The sequence below is a fragment of the Vulpes lagopus genome, chromosome 4 (assembly GCF_018345385.1).
Source record: "Vulpes lagopus strain Blue_001 chromosome 4, ASM1834538v1, whole genome shotgun sequence".
NCBI lineage: Eukaryota > Metazoa > Chordata > Mammalia > Carnivora > Canidae > Vulpes > Vulpes lagopus.
The window spans coordinates 18,824,360-18,843,379 of NC_054827.1; the positions used below are offsets into that span (position 1 = coordinate 18,824,360).

Genomic DNA, 19,020 nt, shown 5'->3' on the forward strand with positions numbered 1-19,020 from the left:
AATAAAAACAGTATCATCCTGGTACAAAAATAAACACATAGATCAATGTTTTTAAACTTCCCTAATGTTCCCTCCATATCACCTCTGCTGTAGTGTCACTGTCCACAATTTGGTGTTGTCCTTGTCTCTATGTTTCCACATTTGTAAGTAGTAAAAATGTGGTATTATTTTGTGTTTCTTATGCTTTCTGTACGTGATATTTTACTGAATGTAGTTTACTGAAACTGATATTTCACTCACATTGTATTTGAGAGTCATCTCATTTAGAAAACACATCTATTATAGTTGCCACATGCCAGGTACTGTTCTAAAAACTTGACAGATGTTAGCAGTCCCATGTGGTGGGTGTGGTTAATATCCTTGCTTTGCAAATGGAGAAACTCAGGTATAGCCCAAATAGGTAACTCTAAGACATCGAGAAATGAAGAAGCTGTTGATACCTGTAGCTCTCCTTCCTTCATTCTTCACTATTGTATTATACTGCATTTTACAGATGGACCATAGTTCAAAAAAATTATCCTTATCATCCTCTCCCTCCCTTTTTGTTTTATTGTCAGAAAGCTGTTAACTGGTTTATACATGACTCATAGTGTATTGAGAGTTTCCATCTAGGAGTAGAATTTCTGAGTTAGAGAAATTAAAGAGATTTTAGCCTTACTAGGTATTGCCAGATTCTTTCCAAAGTGAATGCATTGCCATATAGACCTAATAGCAAGATAGACAAGTTTTCCCTACTCCACAGACTCGCTGATAATTGATACTGCCTTTGTTTGATGATAGACCTACTCATTGACTCAGCAGTCTTACTTTTGGGAATTTATTTTAAAAAGTCAACAGTATACACACACATAGTGATATATAAGGTGACTTATTGAAGCATTGTTTGTAACAGCATATATTAGAAGAAAGCCAAGTTTCTTAGTAGAGGATGAGTTAAATAAGTTTTGCTCTATCCATATATTAAATTAATGTGAAGCTATTAAAAAATATGGTAGATTCCATCTACTGGTAAGGAAAGATTACTAAAGTATATCATTAGGTTAAAAAAGTAAGGCAAAGAGATGCATGACTGGCTTAGTTAGTGAAACATGTGACTCTCAGGGTTGTAAGTTCGAGCTCCACATTGGGTATAGAGACTACTTTCAAAACTATCTTAAAAAAAAAAAAAGCTAGACACAGTATATTGAATATAGTGTTATATCTTTTATCTGAAAAAAGAATGAGAAAAATAAGAAAATATGTTTGTATGTGTGTAATTGTCCCAAAGTGATAACCTGGAGAGTAGATGGGTATGGGGTGGACAGAACACAAGGATGAGGATGTGCATCTTTTTGTATTGTTTCATTTTATAACCATATGAATTAATTAATCAAAAACATAAATTGGAAACAGTACCAATCTTATTGGTCTGAAATGGATCTGTGTGGTTTTATTTGTATCCTCCTCATAACTGGCAAGTGAGCCTGTATTTATTGGTAACTTAAGTTGATTCTCTATGACTTGCCTACTTGTTATTGTTTATCCTTTTTTTTCTGTAAAGTTATTTGTCTTTTTCTTATTGATTTGTAGAAGTTCTTTATATATTCCAGCTCATGGTGTGTTACTGTTTATAGCTGTTGCAAATATCTCCTCAGGAGATATTTACATATTGCCCCTGGGGAATCTTTGGATCCTCAGGGTTTTGAGTTGTGTTTCCTATTTTGTTCCATGTTTTAGCTTATTGCTTTTTATTTTTTTTTAAATTTTATTTTATTTATTTATGATAGGCACACAGTGAGAGAGAGAGAGGCAGAGACACAGCCAGAGGGAGAAGCAGGCTCCATGCACTGGGAGCCTGACGTGGGATTCGATCCCGAGTCTCCAGGATCGCGCCCTGGGCCAAAGGCAGGCGCCAAACCGCTGCGCCACCCAGGGATCCCGCTTATTGCTTTTTAAAATAAACCCTACCTACCTGTAAATTCTCCCAATTAGAGACTATATAATTTCCATAATTACATTTGTACTAATTATGGTTATTATGGTTTTATAATGACTTGATATTGTGCAGGTCAGTTCCTTACACATCATTCTTCTGATATCTTTTTTTTTTTTTTTTTTAAGATTTTATTTATTCATTCATGAGAGACTCAGAGAGAGGTAGAGACACAGGCAGAGGGAGAGGCAGGCTTTCTCTTGGGAGCCCAATGTGGGACTCAGTCCCAGGACTCCGGGATCCCAACCTGAGCCAAAGGTAGATGCTCCACCACTGAGCCACCCAGGCATCCCATTCTTCTGATATCTCGAATTTATAGATTTTGGGGGGTAAAATGGACATGTTCACGATACTGAATTTCCTTTGTTATCACACTTAAATCTAACAACCAGAGTCGTACAACTGTGAATAGACATCTGGGGCTTCTCTGTCTCAATCATGATGAAGTATGTGGCAATTCATTTTTAGCCCTGAAATGAAAGGAAGGAAAATCCAAGTTTACTAAAGAAAATTGGATACCTTTTTAAATTTTTAAAAAAATATGACACACCCTTGAGTCAGGAAGAAAATGAATCTAAGCTACATCTTGTGGAATAATATTTTCTTGGAAACACAGGTTCTTCCTATTTTTGATGAGATTTCCTTCTAGAATTAGCACCACAAACATGACTCATATTTAGTCACTTAAGTCTTAAATGTAGAGACTACAAAACACGAGTTACTCAATGTTTATTTTCCAAAGTAACACACAGCAAACCAAAACTACAACCAACAAACTGCATACAAACAGGTGAAAACCTAGGGGATTTTCTGATTTTACTAATACCAATGAAATAGGGGGAAAGATTATATACCGTTATTTATTGCCAACTTCTATAATAAAAGTTGATTTTCTCAAAAACTTTCTAATAGCCCATTGAGAATGTTATGGTGTCATCTGTTACTTTTGCTTTTCCTCTTGTGGTTGAGAAAATATTTACTTTTTCCTCCCTTCTTTTTCTTTTTCTTTTTCTTTTTTTTTTAGATAAAGTGAGGGAAGGGCAGATAGGGAGAGAGAGAGAATCTTAAGCAGGTTCCATGACCAGTTGGAGCCGAACATGGGGCTTGATGTAACGACCCTGAGATCATGATCTGAGCCAAAATGAGGAGTCACCCAGGCACCCCTATTTCTTTCTTTTTAGAAAAAAAAACACAGGTTCAGAGCCTGTGCTGCTTTGTTCTGTTCATGCGGTCTTTGGAGGCTAATTATCACATCACCATCATCTCTATCATCATTATTCATAGTCCTACTCATAAGACTTGTCTGCAATAGTCAAACTCTCAAAGTGAAGATTTCCTTCTGTATGTAACTCTTGAAAACATTTTTTTTCAGATTTTATTTATTCATGAGAGACACAAGAGAGAGAGGCAGAGACATAGACTGCCTATGGGAGAGAGAGGGAGAAGCAGGTTCCCAGGGAGGCCGATGCAGGACTCAATCCCAGGACCCTGGGATCATGCCCTGAGACAAAGGCATACGCTCAACCCCTGAGCCATCCAGGCATCCCTGAAAATGTTTTTCTTGAATAAAGTAGTTGTCATTCATTACTAGGTTAAAATTTTACTGTTTCTCTTGGAATAAAATGTATAATCTAAGCCAGTAATTTAAAATCTTGTTTATTTCAGTTTTCTCCAGCTATATTTTATGTATTATATATTATTTAATTATATATAAATCATTTTATGCAGCTTATTCCCTCCTTCTTCTTCCCTAATATTACATGGTAAATTCCTTGAAATAAATTTTAGATCTTCAATGTTTAAGAAGAAAGTTGACAGGGTACCTGTGTGGCTCATTTGGGTAAGCATCTACCTTCAGCTCAGGTCATAATCCCCAGGTCCTGGGATTGAGCGCTGCCTCGGTCTCCCTGCTCACTGGGGAGTCTGCTTCTCCCTTTCCCTCTGTAGCTACCCCTGCTTGTTCTCTCTCTCTTAAATAAATAAATAAAATATTTTTGAAAGGTAGTCTACAAAACAAAACAAAACAAAACAAAAGATAGTCTATGTAGATCTATCTCAGTCTCGGACAACTAACTCTCCAATGTGCTAAATTGATGGTCCTCAATAAATACAGAGGTCTAATTAAGATGCTTTGGATGGCATCTCAGATGGTTACTACTCTGCCATGGCAGAGTAAATGCATTTACTGCAAGATTGCAACCACGTCTACAGAGATCAGCTTTCCTGGGAATATAAAGTCCTTGAAACCAGTAGCTGTTTTATTATTCATTACTATCCTAGCACCTAACATAATGCCAGGCACATATGAAGTGTTCAGTAGAAACTTGTTGATAGACAACAGTATTGTACTATAATCAACAAACTTGCCAAGAGTCTAGAACTTAATGATTCTGACCACTGAAAAGAAAGGAGAATTATGTAACGTGATAAAGGTGCTGATTATCATTACAATGGCAATCACAGTACAGTATATAAATGTATCAAATTAACATGTGCAATGGTATATGTCAAATATATTTTTAAAAACACGTTGAATGAATGGAAGAATTGTCAGAAGAGATTTTTCTTGGCAAGACCAAACTAAGATAGGCGGGTACTCCACACAGGCTAATTTATTTAGTGGAGGACAAGCAAAATCATTTCCTCATTAATAAAAAAAAATGTATGCAGAAATGATTTTAACTTCACTTTTATTGGCTCAGGCAGTCATATAAATAAGGAAAATTCAGAGGAAGCCTTTTCTGAATATCTCCCATTCTCTCTGAACTTTCTTATGTGATTTTCCAAACCAGGCAAAATTTTGGAAATTTTGATTAGTTTCAGAATTTGGTGGTATAAACTTCAGTGTGCATTATTCATTGTCAGAATTTTAACTATAACTGTGTGAGCTTCTTGCAAAAATGACAGTGGTCAGTGCTATGCAGAACCATTTTTTAAAAAAGATTATTTGAGAACACGAGAAAGATGCATGAGCAGGGGGAGGCACAGAAGGAGAGGGAGAAAGAGAAGCAGGCTCCCCCAGCACTCAATCCCAGGACCTGGGATCATAACTTGAGCCCAATGCAGATGCTTAACTGAATGAGCCACCCAGGTGCCTTCAGGACTGTTTTTAAATTTCTACATGAGGGCAGCCCGGGTGGCTCAGTGGTTTAGCATCGCCTTCAGCCCGGGGTGTGATCCTGGAGACCTGGGATTGAGTCCCACGTCGGGCTCCCTGCATGGAGCCTGCTTCTCCCTCTGCCTGTCTCTCTCTCTCTCTCTGTCTGTCTCTCATGAATAAATAAATAAAAATCTTAAAAAAATAAATTTCTACATGAAAGTGCTGTCAGCTTTCATGAAAGCTTGATGAATTCACTATTTTCTAGTTTGGTTAAGAATTTGTGTCTTGGAACTTGAGCTAACTGGCACTATGGGTCTGACTTTTTATTCCAAAGGTGTTTTAGCTTTTTGTAGAGCTTCCCACTCAAGTGCTTATCAGAATGCTCATATTTCAGTTCTGAACCTTGAATTCTTTTCATCTAGACCTTGTGCTCTGGGGAAAGCAGGTGTCCCCCATAACTGGCCTCATCGGCCCTCACTCAGGCAAACCTCAAAAGTCCATGATTTCCAACACTGTGCAATGGGAGTACCCTGGTACTCTTAGAGGGTGGGAAAGTCTTTGCTTCTTTTCTTGGGAAGGAGGAGGGTGCAGAGTGGATAGCAGTCAGGTCCCTAAGTAGGGTGGGGCCAGGAGCACTCAGGAGAGTTGACTCTGTTTACCTTCCTCTTGGTGCACCAGGGATGGTGCATGTAAAGGTTACAGCATGAGACAAGATGAGCATCCTTGGTCCTGGGAGGCCACAAGAGGACCCAGCAGGAGCTCCCCAGTTCCAAGACCCACCTCTGTTATTCAGAAAGGCTATGTATCAGGCATGTTGAGAAATCCCATTTATTACTTTCTTATTTTATTTCATCATAAATAACTTTGCAATTCCCTAGTGTTGTAATAATGAAGAAAGGTGATTCCCACCTTACTGAAAACCTCCCAACTTCCTTCTTAAAACTGTTATTTTAAGAAAATGTCATAAGCCTGGTGCCATGACTACATGTCTCTTTAGCCTCAGACAAGCAGGTGTGGTCTGTGTTGTCATGTTTTGGCCAACCGACTGAAGATGGGTTCAGACACCAGATTTGCATGGGGAAGAAGGCGTAGTGTCTTGTGACAGTAATTCCAGGCAGAGCTCTCTGGGTCCAACTAGGTTGAGCCATCTGTTCTTGGTACAAGATTTTCCTCCAGAGTATTGGTGTTCCTGGAACTGGATTTCCTCCAAAGTGCCCAGGCCAGAGTCTCAAAGTCTTTCAAGTCTTCGGTAATCTTCCCTAAAATGTCTTCGGCTCACTGCTGAAATCACACGTTGAGCCAGAGAATGTCACTTCTCTGGCCCTTTTATCTCTGGCTTGATATTGCTCACCAGTCTGGTAACAAAGACAGAGGATGCAGGTGAGGGAGGGCTACGTCCTGGGGCAGGTATCAGGAGCTGTGGTGGAGGCTGGGCTCTTCCTTGGGGTGGGTTTGTATTCCCTTCAGTTCCATTTTTCCAGAGGGGTAGGTGTGAGCAGAGATGGACAGAGGACATTCGTCTAGCACATTTCTACTGTTGCTAGACTGTTGAACTCCTGTTGCTGCTCCTCCTTGGGGACTCCTCTTACAAGACCAAGAAGATGCTTGACTTCTGAGAAATAAACAGCTACTTTGGTGAAGCCCAGGAACTGCCATCTGGGCAATCTTCTTTGCAAAGAGATCGAGCAATGTCAACATGCCGAGCAACAAGTCAGTGATTACTGTTGCCACCACTAACATTTATTTATGTCAGACTTGGTGGTTTATAAAGTGCTTTGTCTGATTTGACCCCTCTATCAACCGCATGGGATATTATTTCTCTGTTTTATCAGTTTTAGAGGCCAGCATAATTTCACTCTCAGAAGGTCATGAGGTTGGCAAATCAGAGCCACGTTCTAAACTGCTGATTTCTGACTAATTCACAAGATTATTCTGAGGCTCTAGAGTTTCCACGGTGGGAATCACAGCTAGTGATTTCTGCTAGTGCAGGAGGAGTAAAGTCATTTCTTACCATTTGTGAAATCACACCTAAGAAACAAAAACAAAGCTTTTACACTGTGCTACCGAGTCAGATCTAGAAACTTACCTGAGCTGGAGGCTTTGGGAGGAAGCTTCTTGAAAGAGGTGGAGTTGGGTTGTCTCTTGAAGAATGGAGAAGATTTGGGAGGATTGAGGGGGAGAAATATCCAGGGAGGGCATGGCCTTGTCTGCCAGCTCAGAGGCAAGAGTGAGCCTGGGGTGTGCAAGGGACAGAGAGGTTCCCCTGGGGGGCTCACTGCTGGCACTTGCCTCCCACTGGTGGGCTATCTTTCATTCCAAACAGGCAGCTGAACTTTTTTCAGCTACCAAGATGCCGAATTATAATTTCTTCATTTTTGATGAAAGAAATGCTCACCTGTTGCTATCTTGCCACTCAGAGTGCCCTCAGAAGGGACTGTGCCAAAGGATGGTGTTTGCTCTCCTTTGCCATGATTTCATGGAATCAACAGCTCTTCACTTCTCTGAAGTGGCTGTTGGTTTCCTCAAAATAGTCTCCTCTGTAACTTGATTAAGAAAACTTAAATGTGGGGATCCCTGGGTGGCGCAGTGGTTTGGCGCCTGCCTTTGGCCCAGGGCGCGATCCTGGAGACCCGGGATCGAATCCCACATCGGGCTCCCGGTGCATGGAGCCTGCTTCTCCCTCCGCCTATGTCTCTGCCTCTCTCTCTCTCTCTCTGTGACTATCATAAATAAATGAAAATTAAAAAAAAAAAAAAGAAAACTTAAATGTGCACCTTAGAAATAAGTATGGTGAATGGAATTTCTTGTGGCAGTTCACAAGGCATTACTAGATGGCCTCAAAATCCCCATGTATTTTCCGTGACAGGTTTGTGATTCTTACCCTACTGAACTGTATGTTCCCAAATCGGCCACGGCACACATCATAGTGGGGAGTTCCAAATTCCGGAGCAGACGGCGATTTCCTGCCCTTTCTTACTACTATAAAGATAACCACGTAAGTCTCAAGGCATGCTTTTGTTTTATGCTTTGCTTTTCTTGTTTTATCATAAACAGGCATTTTTCTAGCAGCCCTCTGCTGTGTGTGTGTGTGTGTGTGTGTGTGAATTCTTAAAGGTATGTGGATATTGCTGTGTGTGGTATTACACAACACAACTGTGCTTAAACGTTTCCTCATGTTGACCTTTCATGTTTATTTGATAATAAACAGGGATTCAGTCTGAAAATACCTAAACTTAATCATCCAAGTGAATGCCTGTCCTTTTCTAAGTGGTCACCTTGGGAAGCTCTGTGCTTGTTCAAACAGTGCTGAAGAGACTCTTTGAAATGCTTATTTTAGGAAGGCTCCCAGAATCCATGGCACCTTCTTTTTTTTTTAATGGCACACTCTTTTGAGTGTCCTCAGTATAAGAAATCTTTATTTATGGAGAGCAGGTTTAATTTTTAAAATATTACTTATAAGGGACCCCTGGGTGGCTCAGTTGATTAAGTGACTGACTCTTGAACTCAGCTCAGGTCTTGATCTCAGAGTCATGAGTTCAAGCCCTGTGCTAGGTTCTGTGCTGGGTGTGAAACCTACTTAAAAAAAATTATAAAAGCTAGGATTAGATTTGCTGCAACTAATAGAGCCTCTAAGTAACAGTGCCTTAAACAGGATAGAACTTTATTTTTCTTTCACATAAAACTCCAAAAGCGGGCAGTCCAGGCCTAGAGCCTTTGTTGTCCACTACTCAGCCTGAGCTCCTGCACCTTTCTGCTCTGCCTTCCCTTGTCTTTGACCCTCATCAAGTGGCATAAGAGATGACTTCAGTAGTACACATCATTTCCACACAGCAGCAGGGTGGGAGGGCTAATGGGCCTGCACAGCTTTCTGAGGAAGGCTCCTGAAACCGCCACGAGACACTTCGGCTCGCAATCCTGTTAGAATTGCGCAGAGCAGGAAAGAAAATAGTCTTATGGGTAACTGTGTAAACAACTAAAAATTATGGTTCCATTTCTGTGAAGGACAAGAAAAGAAATTTGGGGAGACAAGAATGGTCTTTGCCACACACTTCAGAAGTTATTTGACTTTAGCCAGGTGACAAGTTTGATTTTCAAGCTAGATGATATAGTTTGGGATTCAAAGGCAAATTCATAGCCATAAACAATTGGAATACATGTGTGTGAGTGTGTATGCATGCACATGTACCTATGGGCGAGGGAGTAGGGTAGGGTCTGTGTCTGATTTCATTTAGCAGTGTGAGTTCCATTAATTGAAAGGATATAAATTGTCTTATTTGTAGTTATACTCACTGCTATGAAATGGGGTCTAAAAAAGGCCAGTATTTTGTTAATGTTCTGTATTACTTGACTCCAACTACATTTCACTCTACACAGAACTGGAGCAGTGGTGAATGAAAGATATGAATTTCTTAAAAAAAAAAAAAAGATGGAGCAAATAGAGAATTTCATGATATTGCATTTGAAATTATGATGCCAGGAACACTGACACTTTTTATAATATCCATTGATAAAGAAGTAAGAGAGGGAGGATCTTTTATTTTTTTATTATCGTTTAAGAGGCAAAGGTGGGCTGGGCATTTAAAAAGTAGGCGTAGTGTCTATCCTGCTTTTTTTCCTTCTGTTCTGATATTCTTGAGAAAAGAGATTTTTTTTTTTTTTTGGTCAGTGTGAGTATTGCAAAGGGCAAGTATGTGATGTCTCAGAAGAGACTAGAAGTCTTAGACATTAGACCACAGAGGCCAGCTTCTTCCCCAGCTGACCTCAGATTCTCATCATTTCATTCCTGCTCTTGTGTGCCATTCTTTTTAAGATAAAAAAAATAAAAATTATTCATGAAAGACACAGAGAGGCAGAGACATAGGCAGAGGGAGAAGCAGGCTCCCCGCAGGGACCATGACCTGAGCCAAAGGTAGATGCTTAACCACTAAGCCACCCAGACACCGCATTGTGTGCCATTCTTTACTTGATCTCCTTTTCTCTTGAGAAGGAATCATACAGCCATCATTTATAATTTAAAATAATTGATTTCCTATATTTAGAACTTTAAGAAAGACAATACCTCATGTTTTAGCTCTTCTTACAAAGTACAAAACAGAGATGTGTTTTTGAGCATTGCTCCATGAACTGGTTACCCCAGGGAAGCACTGAGTGTGCCTCTACATGCATACCCCCTCTCCCACCTCCATGAACTAGACTCTGTCGAGCATGTAGCATAATGATCCATTTTGTTTTATAACAATATTGAGGTTTTAGTATCAAGGTTTCATTATGTAAATGTATCTGATGCATCCAGTGATTTTTTTATCAAGGGAAATATTGTCGAAGGTGGATTTCTGTGGTTAGATGGATGATGTGTGAGGTAACATAGCAACAGCTCATGTTGTCGTTGCTCAGGAAAACTCACACATAAACCAGGCAGTCTTCCATAAAAAGTAAACAGAAAAATCAGGTAGAAATTATGTAAACTTGCTGATCTTTCTTCCTTCCCTTTTGTGGTTTTTAGACATTTTAAACTTAAGAATATATATTCCTCACCCAGTAAAACTTATGCTTGTGAGTAAGAATATCATATGTTTTGGTTAAACTGTTCCTCACAAACTGTTTTGTTATTTTAGGGACCCTTTTGTTGGCTGGAAAGGTGGCTTAGCTGATGTGGGGTTGTGGGATCCGTAGTTGGATTAAGATGCGAAATGCACATCATCGCATGAGCTAGAAGTCCTGTGGAGAATCCTCTGATCTAAATGCCCCTGCCGAGGGTACATCATTCCTTTTGGATCAGCTTTTAAGATACGCGGTGTTGTAATCACTTCCTATTCACTTGTTGGTGAGATTAGCATTCCTGCCCTAGGGTTCCAGGGAAGGCTGAACACATGACACCTGACAATGGGCAGAAGAGGTTGTCAGCAGTTTGTTAGTTGTACATACTCACTCCCCAAGGGAGGAGGACACGGCATGCTGTGCAGGGCCACAGAGCACCTGCACTCAGGAATTGAGTGAACCAGCAGGGATTGCAGGAAGCAGGCTTTGTAGTGAAGAGGGTGAGATGACCTCAGGTTCCACTCACAGCAGGATGTGAGTGGCTTGTTTAATTCCATGGGCTAGCAGGAAACAGAAACCCACTATTCAGACGGGAGCAGGAGCTGCATCTGGTCTGTAGAGAGAATTGGTTAGCCAGGAGGCTTTATCCATAGGAGCAGAGTGGGCATTTGAGGCCTTCCCAATTTTACCAGATGTCAAGAGCAGCACAAAATAAAAATTTAGGCCTTGAACCGCACAAGGGTTATACAGAGCCATCCAGATTCCTTTCGGATATCAAACTATTAACAGCTTTGTAGATAAAAGTTAGAGATGTATAATGAGAAATGTCGCTTATATTCGGAAGCCTGTTACCTACCAGCCCTTAAAACTGCTGTATCCTTTGTTCTTTCTTACTAAATGCTTCAATTATTTTTAAGAAAGCAGTTTTGCTTTCTTATCACAATATTGTGATCTCCAAAAATCACAGTGCAAATCTCTGTGAAACCAAGCTCTACAAGATTTCCAAACAGGTCCCTTAAGAAACATATAGACCTTTTTCTTCCTTTTATAACTCATGTTTATTGAAACTCGCTATGTGTTAGGTATAGTTCTAGGAAAATTATACATCTCATCACAGTCTGTAGGTTTTCTTTTTAGAGATTTTATTTATTTATTTGATGGAGAATGAGCAAGAGCGCACAAGGACAGAGGGAGAGAGAGAAGCAGGCTCCTCGCTGAGTAGGGAGCCCGATGTAGGGCTTGATCCGGGACCCTGAGATCATGATTTGAGCCAAAGGCAGATGCCTAAACGACTGAGCCACCCAGGCGCCCACACTCTATAATTTTGATATTATTGTCCTCATATTGTAGATGAGAAAACCAAAGTTCAAAGACAGAGGCTACCGTCTTTGGGTCGGTTACCCAAGATCCTATAGCAAGTGACGGCCAACTATGGATTGGAAGCCAGACCTTCTTAAACACTGCATTCTCAATTCTCTCTCCTGCCTCCTGACTTATTTCCATACTTTGGTGCTATATTATTTTGGTTAAGAATCCAGGATCAGAAAATGTTATGCCTGGATGAAATTTCTGGCTTTAGCTGTATGACACTGAGCAAGTTACTTCACCTCTCTGTGCCTTGGTTGCCTCGTGTAAAATGGAGCAGATAACAGGTCTTCTTATATGGTAATTGAGAAGATTAAATAAAAATAACACAAAGTTTTTCTAAGAGTGCTCGCAACATAGTAAGCATTCAAAAAATGTTGGATATTTTAATTACCAGTAGCATTGTAAATGAGCAGCTCTCCTGACAGTGTACCATCGAAGAGTTTTACCTCCCCCCTCGGGTGAAAGACATCAGTAAGAAAGGCTGCCAGGTAAGGGGAGTGTTCTCTCAACAGTGTGACTGTCTGGGGTACGCACAAGGTAAGCAGAAGCACTTCAGGACTACTTACTGCCACACAAAATTGGTCACTATGTCAGCACCGAGGCAACAGAGAATTCCATATGGAGTGTATCTATCGGTTAAGAATATATAACTACAAAATATGAAAGTGTAGTTGGTTTAATATATCTGGTTTAGTTTATTGACCACGTTCTATAGTGTAACTGTTCAGACCTCACCCTTTACTTCAAACTAGCTGCTCTCAACCTGCAGGTGATCATTGATGGTTGTGGTCATTCCCTGGCTGCTTTTCCTTTCTAAAAGATTTTATTCATTTATTTCAAGAGAGAGAGCATGAGAGTGGGGTGAGTGGCAGAGGGAGAAGCAGACTCCTCCGCTGAGCAGGGAGCCTCAGGCGGGGCTCAATCCCTGGACTCCGGATCACGGCCTGAGCCAAAGGCAGACGCCTCACCGACTGAGCCACCCAGGTGTCCTCCCGGCTTCATTTAATAGTTGGAGTTTCACTTGTTTAGTGAGCTCAGGTGTGGTGCGTGACAATTTCTCAGACAAATTCTCACCAGTTAAATGTGCTTCCTTCCCATCCAAGTCCTCTGATAGTCTATGACCTTACCTGGTGGGAGCTGCATTAATGATCATTCCCAACCCCCATGAAATATCTCATAGAACTTGCTCAGAAGTGTGCTCTCACCTGTCAGAATGGCCTCAGGGCACGGGGCAGAGCCTTTGAAGAGCAGAAACAGCAGAACCCACAGGGGAAGCACTAAGAAAGCCATCTGTGGCCATCTCTCCGTGGCAGTCTCCTGCCTTCTGTTCCCAGCACCCCATCCCCGCCAGTGGTCCCCACCACTGGTCCCCGCCAGGCCTGCCTTTCTCCCCGACCTGTACTCATCCAGGTTCAGCACTGCCCACCCCCAGTCGCTTTCTCTTCCATCCTGCAGTTGCACTTCAGCCAATAATTCAGGAGTTCTCCAACTCCGAGCAGCTCTGCTGCCCCTTTGCTTCGCTTGCCGCTCTCCCTTGCGCTTCCCTCCTGAATTCTGAATCTGGCTGCAGGGCCCAGAGTTTAGTTTAGTTTTGTTTTTTTGTTTTTTGTTTTTTCTTTAAGATCTATTTGTTTATCTGAGAGAGAGAGAGAGAGAGAGAGAGAGAATCTCAAGCAGACTCCCTGCTGAAGGCAGAGCCTGACATGGGGTTCAATCCCACGACCCTGAGATCATGACCTGAGCTGAAACCAAGAGTCAGATGGTCAATTGACTGAGCCCCCAGGCACCCCCAGAGTTTTTGACTGACCTCAGTGACTGCCCCTCACTGTTACAGATGGTACTGGAACTCTCTAGCAGTTGCGCATATATGTGTCTAACTGTTCTGTGATCCTTGGACTGGCCAGCAGGTCCTCAGCTGAAGGATGGTATAGTGAGTGAAAAGCATCCCCACCTTCTCCAATGAGGAGCACCCAACGCTTCCTTTTCTTCCAGGGAATCTCAAACCTGAGCTAAGTTGTCCTGGGTTGAACATTAGGGACAGTTAAGCTTTGCTGGGACCCCGAGCTGGGTTGTCCCTTTCTGGATAGAGTCTGAAGTGCAGGCACCCTGAGCGAGCTTAGCCATGATCGTTTTCAGAGTTTGGCCTGCTTCACCTGTCCTCCTGGAGCAAGTGGGTTCCCTTCCTCACCAACCCCCGCTTCCTCCATCCTCCCATCTGGAGGACTCACAACCTCAGTGCAGATTCCTGGAAAGAGTCATTTCTTTAAGTGTGAAAATAAAATCTAAGTCCCTAAAAAGTACTTTGCCATAAAGTGTAAGTTTTAGGACTGCGAGAATGTATCCATACTCCCCTACTGCTAACTCAGGGAAAGGTTTATGCTATTGTTTATGTTGTCTGATGATACAACATGCTCTGTCGGACTTGCAGACTAGGGAAATTGCAGAATAGAATACAGCTTGATTCCAGAGAAACCCCTGCTTCTAACAGGCTAGGGGCAGCCTGGGGATGTGTCTGTTGTCCTAGGTGTCAATGCCAGCGGCAGCAGCCTGGGCTCTCATCACAGTGGAAACACCCCCATTTAGGATTAGAATTGGTTTTTAGTATTCGTGAGGTTTCTAAATGAGCTGGTAAAAAAAACTGATGGAAACCATTACAAAATAACTTTTTTTTTTTTTTTAAACCAGTCTTGCTATTAGCAGTATCCTGTAAATTTTAGGACAATAGTTATTTACTTTATATTTCTACCTTCAGCAGGAAGATTAAATAATGCCAGTGAAAGGGAAAGTAGGCTGTTTAAGTGGCTTTATATTTCATAATTTAGGTCCAGCCTAAGCATGCATGTTCACTCCTAATTTTTTACACAGAAACTTTGCACTGCTTACCCTTGTAGTGGTTTCTTTGGCCTGTAATTAAAAAGAAACCAGCCTTGGTTTTTGGAAGGCATTGAGATCCTTCTGCAGGTTGGCTCAGGGTGTGAGAGAACCAGAGGCTCGTTGTTGGGGATGCAGTTGTGAGGTGCCGGTGGGAACAGTGGGGCACCTGCCTGACCCTGCCGTGTCCCGCAGGCCTCCATCTGCCGGAGCAGCCAGCCCCTGTCCGGCTTCAGTGCCCGGTGCCTCGAGGATGAGCAGATGCTCCAGGCCATCAGGAAGGCCAATCCGGGAAGCGACTTCATTTACGTCGTGGACACTCGGCCTAAAGTAAGTGTCGCCGTTCACATCGGTGTCTTTGCAGCTTTGAAGCATGGACCTGGGTGGGAGGAGGCAGAGGTACAGGGACCACCATCCCTCTCCGAGGGCCTCATCTGCAAAGAGGCTGCTCCTTCTTGGATAGTCAGGATGTGGCTGCCCTGCTGGGCTGAGCGTGTCTCCATGAGGTTTCCACATCTGTGCGAGTCCACGGGTGACCTGAGTGCCTCACCCGCCAGGTACTTGGGAGAGCTCTCCGGCTCCTGGCATTGTGCTGGGTACACAGTGCAAACAACAAACGAGCATGGCTTAATTCTGGAGTTTGCCCTCCTAAACACCACCAGATTTCTTTTTTTTAATTTTGGTTTGTTTCTAAAATGACCTTTTCCACTCTGACAATAAGAAATTACTGTGGATCTCCCACTGTTTAATTTTTGTGAGGTGTTCAGCTATATACCATGTCAAATTCAACTTGCAGCAATCCATGTCTGTGATTCCAGAAGATTTACAATATATAATGTCAAGTAAAAAAAAAATATCACAAAATACTATGTATACTATTATGTTTGTGTCAAATAAAACTCAGGTATATAAATGTTTCTATTGAAATTTTTAAAAATATGGAAGGATAAACACCAGCCTATTAAAATTCCATGGAGAAGAGGATTTAGAGAGGTAGAGAACTTTCTACATGTCTCTTGTTGAAAAAATTTAATTATGCAAGTATTTATACACTGATTTTATAATTTAATAAAACAATCCAGAGGAAGTAATGGATCTAGTTGTCAAGAGGTAAACTAAGTTCATCTTGCAGGGTATCTTCCATACAGATTTCCATTTTTTAGGTCCAATTTAACTTCCTATTTCACTGCTTAAACCACTTCTTTGTAAACCAGTCAACAAAACGAGTCCTCAGAAGGATGTGCCAGTGAATACATACCAAATCACCTACAAGTGCATGGAATATATCAGACACAATGAGATTATAAAGCAAAATGGCCTTATTCAACATATTTGGCATTCTATTTCTTGCCAATAATGAAAATGTACCTGGACTTATGCCTAAAGAAAGAAAAAAAATACATATAGCCCATCTCTCCATATGGGTATGGAAAAGTGCTCAAGATCTACTAGTAAGCAACAAGAGTGAGATACAGAAAAAATGTATAATGTCATCCCATTTATGTAATAATAATTATAAACAGATATTTTTTTATATTAATTTTTTTATTTTTTAATTGGATCATATATTATTCTATGTATTGAAAGAATCTGAAGGAATGTATGTGAAGCCATTAAAAGTGGTTTTTCCTGTGGGGCAAGAGGAGGATTTTAAGAAGGTTTTCACTTTATAATTATTATAGTTTGAAAAAATTTTAATCATGAAAAGGTTAAAAGAGCATTAGAACCTTTAATGTTAAACATAGTTACCTTATCATCAACAATTCTACCCCTAACTTGAAAGAAATGAAAACAGATGTCCACCAAAAACTTATCTGTGACTATTTCTTCATAGTTAATAGTAGCTTAAAAGTAGAAGCAACCACATGTCCATCAACTGAGAATGAATTATTAAAATGTGGTATGTCCACTCAATGGAATATTATTTGGCCATAAAAAGAAATGAAGTACCAAGATGTGCTACAATGTGGAGAAACCTTGACAATGTTACACTAAGCAAAAGAAGTCCGTCACAGAGGACACGCATTGTATGATTCCATTTATATAAAATGTCCAGAACAGAGAGACCTGTAGAGAAAGAAGGTGGACTGGTGGTTGCCTTGGGCCAAGAGGATGAGAGGAATTGTGGGTGACAGCTAATGGGTAGAGGATTTCATTTGGGGGTGATTAAAGTGTTCTAAAGATAGATTGTACTGATGGTTACATGACTCTGTAAATACACCAAACACCATTGAATCGTGCTGTGCACTTTCAGTGGATGAATTGTAAGGTCTATGAATTATATGTCAGTGAAGCTATTTTTAAAAGGAACATAAGGACACAATAAACATTAGAACAGGAAGCAGAAAATATGATCAACAGCCCAAATCACTGAAAGTATCACCGATATTAAGAATAGGTAACTGTAGACATAGTCTATACTTGTGAGCCATATGAGAATTGAGAATTGGACATTATCCATTATGTAGGCACTCAGCCCCTGGCGGTTTTCAATGCTCCTTGGAGCCTCAGCTCACCAAATATGGTGATTCATGACCTGGTTCACTTAATTTGATGTTTTCCTCGTTTCCGATCTGTGCCCTGGTCATAACCTCAACCTCCGACTGTCCCGTGCTTCTGATGGAAGTGCAGCTGTGGGATGGGTGTGGGCGGGGCAGCGGAGCAGGAGTCCCTCTCAGACACCAGGTCAGCAAATCAGTCCTGGAGATCAGTGATAAGACCCAGGTTACAGCTAGATCCCGTTCTAGTAGATTATAGGCAAAGGATTCTCTTCCTTTTCGGTAATCTGAAAGCAAAACACACTGGTAAGAATTAAAAAAAAAAAAAAAAAAACCGAAAACAAACAAACATCAACAACAAAGCTGTTTTGCTTACAGATTTTCAGTTGAAAGAAACCAGAAGACCTCTGACTTTACTTTGTCTTCGGATTTGTGCTTTTCTCTCTGGGTGATCGCCCTGTAACCCCTCCCTTCTAACCTTGACTCTTTTCTGTCCTCTCCATTGTACCTTTCGTGTAAGTGAAGTGCAGCTGTTTGGAATTAATTTCCTTGTGACCAGAGGTGAATTAAAGAATGTCTGCATTTTAGCCAAATGGACTGAACACAGGATAAGGAAAGAAGGGCCAGGGCTTTACTGATTTGGGGTGCCCTTCTCCTGTCCTATTGTCCCAGATTTAAATAAAGCCAAACAGATTCACCTACTCATTCCAGGGCCAGCGATCCAAGTGTGTACTATGCCCCATGTAAACCTTCTGGGAAATGTAACAGCTGTTGAGGCAGGCATATTCCGGATTTAAAATGAATTAATCCAGAGGATTTGATTTGAAGGGTATATTTAGCTCTAAGCATGTTTACTGTTGGCGATAAGAGGTATGACGCTGATCCATTAAAGAAAACTGGCGTCTCATACAAGTGCCCTGTTCTTGTATTTGCTCATGCATACGTACACACACATCCTGTGAGTTTTAAACTGTCTGCTTAGAACAAAGTCTGTTGATTTTTGGTTCCTGCAGAGTGTTAGGCTTCCTTGGTAGCCAGGAGACGGACCCCATGCCTGCTATAGGTGGTGGGGAGCCGGGAAATGGGGCACTGCTGGGTTTGCTCTCAGGTTTAATTAAAAAGAGAAAGGATTAGGAGGCCACTCGGATCATTGCTGCCCTGAAAGCAAGACTGGCCCAAGGCACGCACGCTGCCTGTTGTGAGGAAAGCCTTCTGGATTGCTGGTTGACATTAAAATCTTGAGAGGCAGAGGCAGTGAGGTCCTCAGCATGTATTGAATATCTGCTCAAAAACAACTATACCCTTGAGGTCATATATTACTGCTGGGATTTGGTGCATTAAGAAGATAGGAAACAGTATTAATGCAGTAGATGTTGAATTGTAAAATGAGAGGGAAATAATTTTATCCCAGCCTTGTTGATGACTTCTTGTTATTTCATCCTGGGACTTTGCTCAGCTTGCAAAAATGGTCATTTAATTCTTACAATAATCCTGAAACTTGGGAGATGTTTTCTTTTTATGGCTAGGGCTGAGATTTGGAGAGGTCAAATAATTTGCCCAAGGTCACACAGTTCAGGACAGTGCCCACATGCCATCCAGGCTCATCTGACGCCAAAGCCTGTGTTCCTTCCACTCGACCATGGTGCTGTTCGCAGAAATCTCCAGGGGAGCCT

The 19,020-nt window shown here is 41.3% G+C and overlaps 1 protein-coding gene across 2 annotated transcripts in view; it reads left to right on the forward strand.

Moving 5' to 3' along the window:
- Positions 1 to 19,020, forward strand: part of MTMR7 (myotubularin related protein 7) — a 106,826-nt gene that overhangs the window by 49,798 nt on the left and 38,008 nt on the right. For both annotated transcript variants that reach the window (XM_041752954.1, XM_041752955.1), the window contains exons 5-6: positions 7,939 to 8,067; positions 15,045 to 15,179. In XM_041752954.1, coding sequence (XP_041608888.1) covers positions 7,939 to 8,067; positions 15,045 to 15,179 — 264 coding nt within the window. The remainder of the gene's footprint in view (positions 1 to 7,938; positions 8,068 to 15,044; positions 15,180 to 19,020) is intronic.